This window comes from Phocoena phocoena, chromosome 15, assembly GCF_963924675.1.
Source record: "Phocoena phocoena chromosome 15, mPhoPho1.1, whole genome shotgun sequence".
Taxonomy (NCBI): domain Eukaryota; kingdom Metazoa; phylum Chordata; class Mammalia; order Artiodactyla; family Phocoenidae; genus Phocoena; species Phocoena phocoena.
The window spans coordinates 8,239,707-8,254,300 of record NC_089233.1 but is presented as its reverse complement, the minus strand read 5'-3'; the positions used below and the strand labels follow the sequence as shown (position 1 = coordinate 8,254,300).

Here is a 14,594-nt window from a genome sequence, read left to right as displayed (position 1 = left end):
ACTTCAGGTCATTTTCTCCTTTATCTGTCTCTCTTAACAAGGTTGCCCAATGTCCCAGCCTGCAGGCCCTTCATTTATTTATTATTTTATTTACTTTTGGCCATGCCACGCAGCTTGCAGGATCTTAGTTCCCTGACCAGGGACTGAACCCAGGCCCACGGCAGTGAAAGCACAGAGTCCTAACCACTGGACTGCCAGGGAACTCCCAGACCCTTCATTTAGGGACCCTGTTGGATTGGAGAACAGGATGGGTAGAAGGTGTGAGGTTATTACTGTTACTACTGACTTCAGAGCTGCTGACAGCTTCAGAGTTGCACTCTGCCCGGGTCACGCTTGACCCCATGGGGTGCAGGATACGGAACACTGGTGACCAGCGGTTGGCAGGGAGGGGCTTCCAAGCATCACCTCTCTCCACAGTGCTCCACCAAGAGCAGAGAGCAATTCATAACTTAAGTACTTATTTATTCAGTTCAGTCCAGGGCAACTGTTTTAAAAATCCATACACAGGACAGGGGGGTGTGCACACCGCGTGTGGTCTCCACAGCGTCATGCATGATGAATTACTCGGCACAAGACAGGTGAGCAGTGCAGGTGAGCCTCGATCTGCTCAGGCTCAGGCAGTTTTATCCTCAACAGACCTTCCTAGAAGACACTGAAATACATTCTGCCCTGGCAGTCTGTCTAAAATAGAAACGCTGGAGTTTTGAAACTCCTGGTCAGGTACTAAACGGAGACCGTGTTCCACTTTGGAAGGGGCCTCAGCGTATCTGCGGGCACTTGTTTGTATGAGCACCAGGAAGGCTCTGCTCAGAGGAAAACAGGGCGAGCCCACGCTGGCTCCGGGGCGGCCTGTGGCGCCTCTCCCTCAACACAGAAAGGCCACTGCACTTGGAACCCCCTTCACAGTCAGGTTAAGCCTCCAGAAACCAAATTTCTAGCCTGCAATTTGCTTCCCTCCCCTCCACAGACTGCCCTGCTGCAGCTCCGAATGGCAGCTTATCCTCCAGTCCTGAGGGCGCCCCCCTGATCATCAGTCCCCAGGCCCACAGTCATCTGTGTTCTCACAAATTCAGTTTGCCTCATGCCTCTGGGAACTAGAAAGGCTGGAGCTGGGAGAGCTCGCTGGAAGAAAGAACAAGAAATTACAAGAACATTATTCTCCTCAGTGTCGAAAATGTGATTATGTGGCATCTTTCCTACCCACGTGGCACTGTCACTGGGCACCTAGTGTCTGACCCTGATGTGGCCAGGCTAGAAAAACTCTGCCCATGGGCCAGGTGTAACAGCTGGCCCCTGGCTGACACCCAGAGTGTGCTCGCCGCAGTCTGGGGAGCTCGGCACTCCGTGGGTCTGGCACACGGGGCAGGGACACCAGGTGGCCCAGGAAGGTGGCCGAAGTGAGCCCAACAAGGCCCTCTCGAAAGCCTGAGGCCAGAGGAAGGGGCTGCCGTCCCCTCCCAGCAGTGGGGAGGAGCCAGCCTGTCTAGTCCCTGCCAGGACACAAAGTGGCCGTCTTGCAGTGCCGCTGACATTCTTTTGCAAAGCAAACACATTACACCAGACGAGCCTTTTCAGCAAGGCTCTGGGAGAGGAGACATGCGCTAGGGAGCAAGCAAGTCACGACAGATGTCTGCAGAGGATGCAAGGAACACGCCCTTTGGAAGGCGCTAGGGCTCTCCTCCGGCCCAGCAAGACACGATGTCCAGGCTCCCCGTCAATGCCGTGACTTGCACTGGTGGTTCTCAGCATTCAGTTACATGTTAAGGTTCAGCTTCTCAACAGGACGTCACAGTCCCAGAAACCTCAGCCAGGCCTGCCTGCACTGCTTGCTACAGGCAACCGAGACCCCACAGAGATATCAGGCTGTGGACAGAAATGCCATCAGAGCATGAAGTCCAGTGACTGTGAAACAAAAGAAGAGGCACCACTCTGGTGGCTGCTGGCCAGTGTGGTAAATGTGGTTCTTAAAAGCGGCCCGGGGCGCAGCAGGCTTACACGTAAGCCGAGCTGTAGCATGTACGTGTTCGGTCCAAGAACATGGGCTCAGGTCTACCAGACGCCCTTCTGAAAAACACCGGAACCTGTGCTGTGCACGGCTGCATAGAAGTGTGAGCTGGGCCTGTGCTTGCGGCCAGGAGGCCCAGGAGGGGAGTGCTCCACAGGGTCTCACCTTCCCTGCCGTCATTATAAGCAGGACCCACGTTTGGCCAGGGCTGGCCGCTGATGCTACCACCCACAGACCAGGCCCGGCCACGGCCTTGTCTAGACAGGAAGTCCCCCGGCTGCCCCCTCCTGCTGCCGGGGACCGCAGGCAGCAGGGAGGTGGGCGGGCTCGGGTGCCTGGGCGAGAGTGCCCCTGCCTTCTGCAGCCAGAGCCCGGAAGGTCAGCTGGCGGCTCAGGGGACAGTCTGTGGCCGAGAGACGGAGGCCTCTGGACTTTGGGCCCTTTCCCCAGCCTGGTGGCCTCGCTGGGTCAATGTGGCCAAGGATCCAGCTGGCAGGGAAGAGAGAATCTGAGCCCAGTGTGCCTCAAAGCACCCCTCAGTTAACAGCCACCTCCAGTGGGCGCCCACAGACTGGCCTCCGCCCTTGGATGGCTCCCCCAGGGCCTGACAAGTCTGACGCCTGCTGGGCCACGTGCCCTGGGCTCCTGCCTTCCTTCCCCAGCCCCACGAGCCAGGCCGCCCAGCTCCCTCCAGGGCAGGGAGGGAAGCACCAGGCCAAGCTGTAAGCCTGTGGCCCGTCTAATCGTAGCAGGGTGGTACCATCAGACGTGCCACCTGGCTGCCACCAGCCCAGCTCAGGAGTCACGGGGCAATCCCTTCCCTGAACCCATGGTGCTACCCCGACTCTCCAGGTCCCTGCCAGGCTCCCGGCCCCCGCCGGCCGCTCGCTCCAGGTCTCCAAGGTGACCTGTGACCACCCGGTGCTACTCGGAGCCCAGCCTCCAGCCTCAGGAAGTGCCCAGGGCCAAGGACTCATCCTTTCTTTCCCCTGAGCTCTTAGCATCAGTCTCCCGTTTAACTGAAGATTTCCATCTTTTGAAGGAAAACGATCCAGGTCTTACAGCATGAAGACAGGAGTAGAACTTTGGTCTTGAACCACCTGGCAGTGTCTCCGCAGCCCCGTCGGCAATTTGCATTTCTGAAATTCCCCATACCGCAAGCGAGTTCTGTTCCCTCCCAGCGAGGCGTGGACGCTGAGCTGACGCGGCTGCGGCCGCGGACACACGGCATCGGCCCCGCCCGCCCAGGAGCGCACACGCTCACACCACCTGCAGGCTGCGCTCGTGCCCATCCAGCTGCACTTTGAGCTTGTGCAGCTCCTCGATCTCGCGATTGTGCCGCTCGGTTTTGTGGCGCACCAGCGAGCGGTAGAAGTGGATGGTGAAGACCACGAAGATGAGGCCCACGGGCACCATGATGATGGTGGACACCAGGGCGGCCTGCCAGCCCGTGTGGCCCCCGGGGCCAGGTGGAGGGCCGGGCTGGTGGCGCGCGTCCACGGGCAGGAACTTGATCCAGCAGAGCAGTACCACTTCGGCCAGGAAGAGCAGGATGCCCAGCACGGTGGAGAAGCCCCAGGCCAGCTCGATGTAGGGGTGCATGCGCTCGTGCGGAGACTCGCTGATGGAGTTGAGGTTGTGGATGTTGCTCACGGCCTCCACGTTGGGCAGGATGCACGTGCTGACCAGCAGCGCGAACAGGTGCACGGCCACCAGCACCGTGGTGCACGCGCTGAAGGCGACGAGCAGCGGCCGCGGGTATTGGTACTGAGTCTCCAGCTGCACCTCCACCATGGCCACCTGCAAGGCAGAGGGGGCGCTGGGTCGGGGCGCCCACAAAGCAGAGGGCGCCCTCCTCGATGATCAAATATTTTGAACTTTACTTTTTTTTTTTTTTTTTTTTTGCTGATTAGCTAAAGAAGATCTCATTCAGGGAAAAATCTAAAAAGTACAGAAGAGGCCAGAGAAGCACTGGGCAGGGCGGTGATCGCACCCTGGATGCCAAGAACGTAGGTATATTGGGGTACCGGGCTCTGGCCCAGGGCAGAGGCCACGCTTCCCTGGGAACATGCAACTTTGCTGTTGATATCAGAGCCGGGCTGCAGTGGAGCTTAGCTGCAAAACAACTGATGTCTCTCAAAAAAACAAACCTGACCTTTCAAGAGGTAAAAAGAAGTAATGATGGAGGCTCCTGATGGTCCCTAGGCTCAGAGCTGTACACTGGACGGCCTCACACAAGCCACAGGGTGCCTCTCAGCTGAGGCCAAAAGCAGGAGCGAGCAGCCACCTCTCCAAAGGCCGGGAATGGTCATATAAATGACAACAACGGTGAGGAGGGGAAGCTGGGAAGGGGCTGGGCTGGGACAACTGAGCTGAATCAGCGGGCGCAGGAGGCCAACAGGAAATATGTAAAAAGCGTAAGTCAAGAGACAGCAGTTCCCAAACATCATTAGAGACGTGGAGGCGGAGGGGCTGCCAGGGTCTGTCACAAGCCCTTTGCAGTACTTAAGTTTAAGCTGCTCATGTGCTAACTTTGAAAAAATAAAAACGACTTTTAAATGAAAGGGAATAAAAGGCTCACAGAAGGGCCAGAAGCCCCTGCTTATCTCTGTAGCAGTGAGTGTCTATTTAGGCTGGGATCTGCTCACCACGAGCCCTAAGGGGCTTTCGAAGTCCAGACTGGGCGCCAGGCTCCTGCCACGCTTCCCCAGGTCACACCCAGTCCACTCCCCTGCAGCCCACATCCCACCCCAGCTCTGTGGACCAACCCCAGTGGAGGGTTTAGTCCAGGCTCACCAAGGGCCTTCTTCCAGGCACCCAAAGGTAAGAAATCACACCTGTCAAGGAAGGGGGAACAGGGAGGCAGAGAGAAGCCAGAAGGCTTTTCCACTCACACTGTTTGTCTCCTAGAGGTGAGCCATCCCTTTTTTGCTGTTGTTGTTTTGTTTTGGGCCGTGCTGCATGTCTTGGGGATCTTAGTTCCCCAACCTGCCACCAGCCCAGCTCAGGAGTCACGGGGCAATCCCGTGGGAACCCTGGAGCCACAGCAGCGAAAGCGCCAAGTCCCAACCACTGACCATTGGACCGCCAGGGAACTCCCAGAGCCATCCCTGTTTTAAAAAATTTACAAGAAAGATTTCATAACTTCTAACAGCTACTGCCTCTTCGAGTGAGGACCTCATCCTCTCACTCCGTCTTCAGTGAAGATGGAACATTTGGTAGGTAAAAAGAAGATATGCCAGTCCTAGTGGACCACAGCTGAACAGAAACTCAGCAGTGATTATTGCTCCAAAGAGACAGCAGCCACACTTCTGAGAGGAGGGGTGGTCCTTTCTCAGTGCCCTTTTAGCCTGGGTAGGCTTTTGTGACCACAAAGGATATGGCCCAACAAAAAAGGATGTTGTAAACTTCAGAGGGTGCAGAGATGAGAAACAAAGACGATTAAAAGGCCTATGAGGAAAGCAGTTTTGTTCCACCTCAAGAGGAGAAAAGGCCAAAGGCCATTTTTCAGTGTATTTATGCAAAGATTTTTATGAAGGGGTCCTGGATCACTGGTTCTCTGTGTTAGGGGCAGGATAAACATGAAGAAATAAGCTTAAGGTCAGGCATAAGACTTGCTGGGAAAAGGAGCAGCTCTGCAATTCTAATTAGGGAATACGTAATATGGAGAGGGAACTCTACCTACAGAACGGCCTGTGCATTTTTCCATGACCCTGCCCTCATTCCGCTATGGTCTCCACAGTGGCCGTGCTGATACTAGCTGACGATCTGTATTCATCACTTCTTTCTCCTGGACTGCTCTACGGTCTGAATAATCATCTGCTTTACTGGGGTCTGTGGCTTCTGAAATGCATCCCCAACGGCTTAAGGAAGCACTTGCTGCAGAGGAGATACTCCACAAATGCTGAAGAAGTGAATTATTATAATAATTCATTATTATTGAGGGAATAATAATGAATTATTATTATTATTCAACGGTTACTGTCCTCATTCTAGGGCCACTTCACAGCCCTGAAGCCTCAAACTACTCCTCCAGAATTCACTCTTTGCTTTACAGCTTCACTCACAGGGCTTGTTTGCAAATTTCAATGAGGGGTTTTGTAGCCTTCAGACTCCGGTGAGCAGACTCTTCCCTAAATTTGGAAGTCCAAATGTTTGGAAGACCGGGATCTCAAGGGACAGCTGCAGACGGGAAGTGATTTCCGAGACCCAGGCCCCGCACAGAAAGGAAACCGTCCTACTTCATGACATCATGCGGTACTTCTCAGTTAGTTTTCCAAAGTTAAAAAATATATAATAATAAATATAGGCCAGAAACATTTAATGCAGTACACGCATAGTCCTGCTATGCATTATGCCCTACCGGGGGGGGCAGCGAACAAGATCTAACTTTAATGGTGACGTCCAAACTTCTCCTGCTATTTCTTGGAGTTAAGCTTGAGAAAATGTTCCTCTTTTAATGTGATGGAAGGAAATCATTTTGAGCCAAAGTTATGTCCCATATGATTGTACACTTTTGTAATTACGTTTTAAGCAGTAAAATGCAGGACGTAAATAAGCCTTTGCTTTGAACTACAGACCTCAACCCAAACTGACTGCCCTCTAAGCATGGTGACCTCTGTCCTGCCCTGCCTGAAGTCACGCCCTGACTACACGAGGTCTCATTTTTCCACGGGTGACCAGTGCCGATGACGGGCAGGCTCTTGTCATGGGAGTGGCCGCACTGGCTCGCTCGGACAGCTTTTTTATTTTCTGCGTATCCATTTGACAGCTGAGGCTCTGGGATATGGAAAAACAATTGTTTTTACATTAAAAAAAAAAAAATGGCTTCCAGCCCAATAGGACCTCTGAGCAGACAACAGAGAAAGAAAAAGGAGGGGCGGCCGCAGTTCTCGCTGGGAATCCGGAATCCTGACATCCCCCCTCTCTGGGGCAATCCCCTGAAGGGATGAAGGTCTGCAGGCTTTGAAGTCAACAGGGGATGTGGCCCTTTTTCAGGGCCCACGGTTTTTCCCCAGACAGACTCTTGTCCTGGGGGATGACTCAGAAGGAAAGCACAGCCGGGCAGCCGGGTGTCAGGCCAGAGGCTCTGCTTTGTCACCCCAGAGACCACGTTTGGGAGCATCTGCGTCCCCAGCTGGGCTAAACTGAGCAAACGTAACCCATGCCACAGTTTCTGCTCAAATTCCCAAACTCTTGGGTGGTGCCTGAGATGTGCAGATGTGGGGACTTTTCCCCGGGAAACCTTGTACCCTGAAGCTATCTTTTTTTTTTTTTTTTGTGGTACGCAGGCCTCTCACTGTTGTGGCCTCTCCTGTTGTGGAGCACAGGCTCCAGACGTGCAGGCTCAGTGGCCATGGCTCACGGGCCTAGCTGCTCCGCAGCATGTGGGATCCTCCCGGACCGGGGCACGAACCCGCGTCCCCTGCATCGGCAGGCGGACTCTCAACCACTGCGCCACCAGGGAAGCCCCTGAAGCTATCTTAATTACCCCCACTAACTTCCTTGCCAAGTAAATACTGTATGTGAACGTGAGAGTGGGCTTTCTGAGGGCTCTGGGGCTTGGGGACTCCCCTGGATGCCCCAGGCCACCCCTCCAGTTGCCAGAGCAGTCCCCTTGGAGGAGGTGGGACCTGGGCAGAGACTTACTAATGGTCCATCCTGGCTGGGCCCGGAGGGAGTGCTTTGCTCCCTGAAGCATCACAGGATTTCAATTAGCAAAAGCCCACTTCACAGGCTGTGTTTCCCACCATGTGTTTCCACTCACCATGGCAAAGCCCGAGAGGAGGGCGGACGTCCGGCTGGAGGCCTTCAGCTTGGCCCTGCTCAGGTAGAGCTTCCTCCAGGAGAGGGCCTGCACAGAGTGGTGGTTGGAGGTGACCAGTTCCAGGTAGCTGCGGCGGACCCAGTCCCGGTAATCCATGCCCTTGTGGCCGGGCTCCGAGCAGGCGGGAGTGGAGGGGTCCACAGGTACGTTGAGCTCGGCGCTCATGGTGGGAGCCAGCCTGTGGGTGGCAGAGACACACTCAGGCATCCCAGAGGGTTCCCGGGGCCTGGAAAAGCCAGAATCCAAGTCCCTTTAACTTTCCCTGGGGGCCCACAGTATACACCCTGTGCCAGGGCCATGGGATCCAGGGGTGCACGAGTATGGGGCCCTGGCCTCTGAGGCAGTCCTCACACAGGAACGTGGGGACCACCTGCAGGAAAGGAGGGGCAGGAGTGCAGCTCCAGGAACCATCGCAGCATCCGGTGTTCCTCCACAAAGCAGGAATCTGGCCTCCCACCCCGAGCTCAGAAAGGCTCCCACTGAGTGTGGCTCTTGGGTGAATGGAATTCCAAGGTTGACCAAAAGCACCTAAAGACTCCTCAGAGGTGCACCTATCTTCAGGGAGTAGGGAGTGTAGTAGTTAGGAAGCTTTTAGGACCTAAACTTCTGGATTTGACCCTGCCATGTGAGCGTGACACCTGACCTTTCTAACCTGCTTATCTTCACCTAGGGACATCCCCACCCTACCGGGCTCTTAGACAAGAGAGTGGAACCAAAACTGCTTTCCAATGGCCAGGTGCCAACCATGAAATCAACATTTCCAAGCAGCCGCTAAGTTCTCAAATCCAACTTAGATTTTAATCAGCACGGTTCGCCCTGAAAATACCTGGTTTGTATAACTAAGGCCACATCCAGGCTGCAATGGAAACCTTCAGCAAAATGAAAAACTGAATTGGCCAATTGACGTGAGCATGGTTTTTTGTGGGGTTTTTTTTGTTTTTGTTCCGAGAAATGGAGGCTGGAGACCCCTCGAGTATCCCAGTAGACATCTGGTTTGACAATAACACACGATGAAGATCAGAAGGGCTGATCTGTCAAGATTTGTGAATTTAAACCCAAATCTCCACTAATCCAAATAGGGGATTGGGTCTTGCGTGGCCCAAGGGGCCGGCCCATGCAGCAGCCCGCGGGATCAGCTCGAATTAATCTGCAGGGCAGGCTTCAAGGGCACAGGCACCTCACAGCTCACTTGGCATCAGATATTAACTTGTACCTTCAAGCCCGCATAGGCCCCGTAAAAAGCCTTCTTAAGGCTACCACAAAACAGGGCAGTGTTCCCAGGTTCCAGGGAGCCTGGCTGGGGGTGGGTGGGTGGAGTAGGGGGTGTTCACCAGGGTCAGCGGCTGAGGAAATGCCCCACACTTGATCTGTCCACGCCAATCCCTAAAAGGATTCTCTGGGAAGGTCCTGGGGCGGGGAAGGCCTCTCTCTTTTGGGGTGCCTTCCTCTTTGTCTTCCACCAGGCTGCGGAGGCTCGGCTTTTACCAGCCAATAGGGCCCCGGGAAACAGTTCTGTGCTCTTCTATTTCTGCCTGGGATGCCAATTACTAGGTCATTTACAGGAGGGCCGACTTGGGAACCTTGGTCACCCCGTCCACATCTGCAGCCAGCAGCACTGCTTGCAAGCACTTCAATCACAGGAATGTCCCTTCCCTTGGGGAGAATTCAGAGAAATGTTGTTCACTAACCAGTCCATTGGCTGGCTCCAAATAATTTAGAATGGCGTCATTTGGAAATACATTTTTTTCTCATTTTCTCCCCCTACGTATCAGAAGTGAGCCCACAGGTATGATGAAGACACTGTCCAGTGTGTGGTGGGGTGAAAGGCACAAGCTTTGCCCCCTCAGAGGATCCATCTCTCCATCCTGCATCCAATAAATGCTTCCTGAGCCCGAAGGTAAGACTGCATTTGGTACTCAAGGATCAAAGATGAAAGGTGAGGATGTCCCGTGGGGGAGTGAGATAAGGGCAGGGGGATTCTCATCCAGTGAGTTAAATGCTGCTTTAGTGGAGGGGGTGTGAGGGCTGAGGGAGTGCAGGAGGGGCTGGCTGCCTCTACTCTTAACCCGGGAGAGGGGCCCTGCTAGGGAGCCAGGACAGGGACAAGGACATAGGTAGTGAAGGTAGCATTGGCAAAGTGGGACCCTCCCTCAAAGACAAGATGCTGCCCACATGGGAGCTTCTGAGAGGCAGGGCAGAAAAGCTAGCTGCAGAGGGGGTCAGGGAAATGGGGGTGGAAGGCAGGATGCAGGGAGTACGTGGAGCCTGGAAAGCACGACTGTGCTGGACTTGCTCTGGAGCTGCCCGGATGCAGGGGCTTGGACGAAGCTGGTGAGGGAACAATGCAGGCTCAGTCTGGTCTGTGTGCTCAAACCTTGGCCGACTGGGAGGGGCAGGAGGGCCTGGTGGCCTCCAAAGGGATGTATGGGGTGAAGAAGAGGGAAGCACAGGGACCATCAATGAATGAGAGCTGAGCTCAAATTGGTAAGTGGAGAGCTTCATGGGCAGTGAGGTCTGACGGTGGCCTCTGGGCCATGGTGGCCTCTGGGCAATAGGCAGGCCGGCCTCAGCCCTGCAGATGTCCTTCGAGTGGCAGGGTTTGGGAAGGAAAGGCTGTCTGTCTGCTTGGAGCCTGGGTCCTGAGGCAGGCCTGTGGGTCCTGAAGACAGAGAAGCCACTTCCTGCAGAGGGAGCAGCCCTGACTGGATTCAGATCCATCCGCACCCTTCAAGCCCCAGCGTCCTACCCTGGGCCAGGCCTCCTCCCCCTGCCTCCCCAACTCCAGGGGCAGAGTCTGGTCCTCACACTCCCGGGCTGGGCTCAGGCAGGGGGTGGGGTGGGTCAAGATGGAGCCCTGCGTTTCTGTCAGGTGGCAGAGGCTCCAAAGGATGCTCTCCTGGCTGAACCTTGTGGGTTTTTTAGTTTTGTTTTCATATAAGGGGCAGTCAGAGAAAAGAGGTCTTGTAGCATAACAGTGATGCTCTCTCTAAAGATTTGCTATTCTCCTTGGCAGGGCTGTTGGAAACATTTCCGGGCGGTAGGTTTTGGGGTTTGCCTGTCTTAACTTCCTTTAAACATCTGGGGCACGAGCAATGGCGAGTGCCACGCAGAAACGCCTGTTTCTGACTCTCTTTTTGTCACACCCGTGCAGGGCGGGGGCCCAGCCCCTCCTGCTCCCCTGGGTCTCCTAGAGGAGTCCGCCTGCATCCCTGTCCCTTCCCCTCAGGAAGCCCCAGCAGCCGCAGGACCCGCATTCTGCCCGCACCCGCGACCTGAGTCCTCTCGGCGCCGCACCCTGCCCGGGGAGCCCGCGGGGTTGAGGTCACCTGGCCGCCTCCCAACCCCGCAGACGTCGCGCGTCCCAGGCCTGCCCAGGAGGAAGCCGGTCCCCTCCCCCGTCGAGTCTCCTGGTGCAATTCCAGTCCCCCGCCAGACCCCCCGCGGCGAGCACTCACCGAGCTGCTCTGCCCGCCCGGCCCGGCTCCGGCTCGGGCTCGCGGCAGGCGGCGCTGGCGTGGCCGTGTGGCCGTGTGGCCCAGTGGCCCTGTGGCCCGGCCGGGGCGCCGAGCGCGGCCCCCACCCTCCTTCCGCCCGTCCCTCGGGGTCCCCCGGCCCCGCCCCCGCCAGCTGCCCCGCCCCCCGCCGGCCCGCCGCAGCCGCTGCCCGGGCAACGGTGCGCCGCCGTCACGTGACCGGCCCGCGGGGGCGCTGTGGGCCACGTGACACTGCGGGCCGGCGGGGGCGGGGCTCGAGGCCCCTCCGGGGGGTCCCGGGGGTCCCGGCTGCGTGGTTGCTGCTCCCGCCAGGGCACCAAAAACCCGCGAAAGGTTGCTCATGTCTCCTGCTCCCTGGGCGCGCCGCGGGTAGCAGTGAGCAGGGATCCGCGCGCGGCGGCTAGGAGAGCCGGAAGCCTGGGCATCCCTCGCTCTCCCGCCGCGCCGGCCGCACGAGCGCCCTGGGCCCTGGCGACAGAACGGGGAGGCTGCGCTTTCTCTGCCCCCTGGGTCTGGCCAGCAAGTCCAGGTCAGGGTGAGCCCTGCTTAGCCCGAGGTGTGGGGGTCTGAGCGCCGAGTGGGAGCACGGGGCTCCAGGGTGAGCCCCGGAGGACGTCCGGGACCGGTCACTGACCCGGTGGTGGGGTGGGATCCCGTTATCAGACTGCAGGGTGTGCGGGGGTGGGGGCGGCGGGGGGCTTGGGGAGAAAGGGTGTAAGGGAGGCTCTGTCCGGGGAGATGTGGGTGGCCACGCCCGAGTTTGCCGGGCGGACGGTGGCATCAGGCAGAGCGCGCCCCGGAGCTGGTCGCCCAGACTGCACCCTCACCCAAATTCCCAGCGAGACCTTCCGGGTCCTAACCCGGGTGCAGCATGCTTGGCGCGCCGAAAGCTGTTCTGAGTGGGCAGAGCGCTGGGGGAGAAAGTGTTTCTGCGGTGCCTCTGGCTCCTTCCGTCCGAGACTGCAGGGAACCTCTCCCCGGGAATGGTGAACTCTACGGTTTTACAACCGAGACCTTCAAACAGGAACGGTCTTTTAGGGAAGTACACGTGAATAATTCACTAAGAGAAGAGATGGGTTCCTATCAACCCACCGTGCCACACGGGCCCTCAGAGTACTTCCTGCGTGCCCTACATAGGATTTTTCCATCTGTCACAACATTGGACCGTGACACATTTATCCAAACGGAAGAAAAAAGAGAAAAATTCCGCTCGTGTCAACCAGTCCAACTTTTCTGACAATTGGAAGAGTAAACGTTAGCAGATGCCAGGGCAAATCCATTTATACTGCAAGATGCATTTTAGGGGCCAGTGCTGAGAGCCAGGATGATACCTTTTAGTCCAGGAGGACACTTAAGAGCAGACTAAGCCAGTTTCTCCCTGGTTACTGCCCTAACAAAGGGCGGAGGAAAAGCCCAGGGTCTGATTAGCGCCCGCTCCCATGGCTGCAGGAAAGAGATCACGGGATTTCAGGGAGCAAAGTCCTCAAAAAGCATGTAGTGTGGCTTCCACACCTCAAGCAGCTGGAAAAGTGGACTGGAAAACAGGAAGAAAACACTTTGTAAACGTCAGTAGTTGCCTCACAGATGAACATTCTTTCAGCAGCAGTAATTCGCTTTCGTTCTCACCCTTGAACCCTGACTGCACATCCTTTAGAAAGCTTCCTAGGCCAGTTAGCCACGCCCCCACCCCCGAGCACATTTATCCCGCATGTCTGGGCAGAAGCAGAAGGTAAGTCACAGTTACCAGGGCTTTTCAGAGCTCGTTTCCTAACCAAACCCAGAAAATTGGCTTTCCCCACCCTGGAAGATTAAGGGTGGTGACTGTGTTGAAAGGAGAGAGATTTAATGATCACAGTACAGTAGTTGCAGGCCCCCCTCAGGCGCCCAGGCAGTTGAGTTGGGGCTACACAGAGGCGAGGAGGTTCAGGTACAGGTCCACGGTACCAGCCACTCAGCCGGGATGTCTGGGCTCCTGTTTGTGCTGTCATTCTCGGCAAGTCGCTTCCTCTCCCGAGGCCTCGGCTGTCCCACATTTGAAAAAGACCAACTCTGGGAGGCATATCCCAGGGGTCAGCCACCTTCTAGTTGCCTCATCCACGCGTGCCCCCTCGTTCAGTGAATGCCGTGGTCCTTGCTGTTTTCCTCTCTCCCCTAGGATGGCCTCACGCCTGGTATGGACAATGTATCCAGTCCCCTGACACGGCAGTTCTGTCCCCTTGGCCATCCGCTCCTGTGGCCTAGCCCTTATTATCATCACCTTCTGTGAACTCCCCCGACCAGGGATCGAACCCAGGCCCCAGCAGTGAAAACTCTGAGTCCTAATCACTGGACCGCCGGGGAATTCCCAGCGTGAACGCTTGAATTCAAATATCCCACTTTCTGACGCTTCTTCCTCACTCAGTCCCCCATCACTCCCCTGACTCTGACACCTATTCTTCTCCCTCTCAGCCTCCTTTCGGCTTCTCCTACTGACACCTCTCCCCACTTCTCAGAGAGCTGTCATCACTTCCTTTGTTTCCTCTTCAGCCATCTGCAGTCTGCTGCCCTTTGTGCTGCTAAGTCCAGATGTCTCGGCCACTGCCCTGTCTGTCACCGGCTCCCCCTCCTTCCATCTGGAAACACTCCTTCCTTCTCTGGTGAGGCCACCGGACATTCCCCGGTGCAGGCCTCTCCTCTGCCATCTGTCCACTAGATACGGCTGTTTCTCAGGGTCCTGTCTGGGTCCCTCTCTCCACATTTCTATCTGAGTGGTCTCACCCACTCCCGTTTTGCCTGAGGGCTCCCAGATCATCACCTACAACCCCAGTCTCTTCCCAGTCTGGCAGGGCATGTCCCAAGGCCCGCCAGCTTCACCAGGCCCTCAGCTGAATTCCTCATCTTTCCCTCACACACCTGCCCCACCTCCTGGTCACCTGTTCCAGGGCAGTTCCACCACCCGCCCAACTGGTGACTCTGTAGATCTGGTGTCATTCCTGACTCCCCTCCTCCCCATCAAGTCCTGTGAATTCTCCCACCTACATGTCTCTGAAATACCCCCTCCCACCCCTGTGTCCCCCTCCTGCCCCTGCATCCCCCTCCTCCACACACTTCTTCCTCCCCCTCCCCCCCCCCCGCCCCCCGTCTCTATTCTTTTTTTTTTTTTTTTTGCGGTACGCGGGCCTCTCACTGTTGTGGCCTCTCCCATTGCGGAGCACAGGCTCCGGACGCGCAGGCTCAGCGGCCATGGCTCACGGGCCCAGCCCCTCCGCGGACCGGGGCACGAACCCGT

The 14,594-nt window shown here is 56.5% G+C and overlaps 1 protein-coding gene across 1 annotated transcript; it reads right to left on the bottom strand.

Annotated features, from left to right (window-relative positions):
* Positions 1–2,728: 2,728 nt before the first annotated feature.
* ORAI2 (ORAI calcium release-activated calcium modulator 2) lies at positions 2,729–8,003 on the bottom strand. The gene is made up of 2 exons (XM_065892619.1): positions 7,773–8,003; positions 2,729–3,805 (listed from the first exon to the last, which is right to left on the bottom strand). The coding sequence occupies exons 1-2, from the start codon at positions 7,995–7,997 to the stop codon at positions 3,266–3,268; spliced, it is 765 nt and encodes a 254-aa protein (XP_065748691.1). The 5' UTR covers positions 7,998–8,003; the 3' UTR covers positions 2,729–3,265.
* Between the last annotated feature and the right edge of the window lie 6,591 nt (positions 8,004–14,594).

Bases quoted from the DNA above. Each gene is read 5' to 3' on its own strand.
- ORAI2 (XM_065892619.1), bottom strand. From the start codon at position 7,997: ATGAGCGCCGAGCTCAACGTACCTGTGGACCCCTCCACTCCCGCCTGC. The intron at 3,806-7,772 runs GTGAGTGGAAAC...TCTGCCTTGCAG, and splicing joins TCCTCTCGGGCTTTGCCATG to GTGGCCATGGTGGAGGTGCA.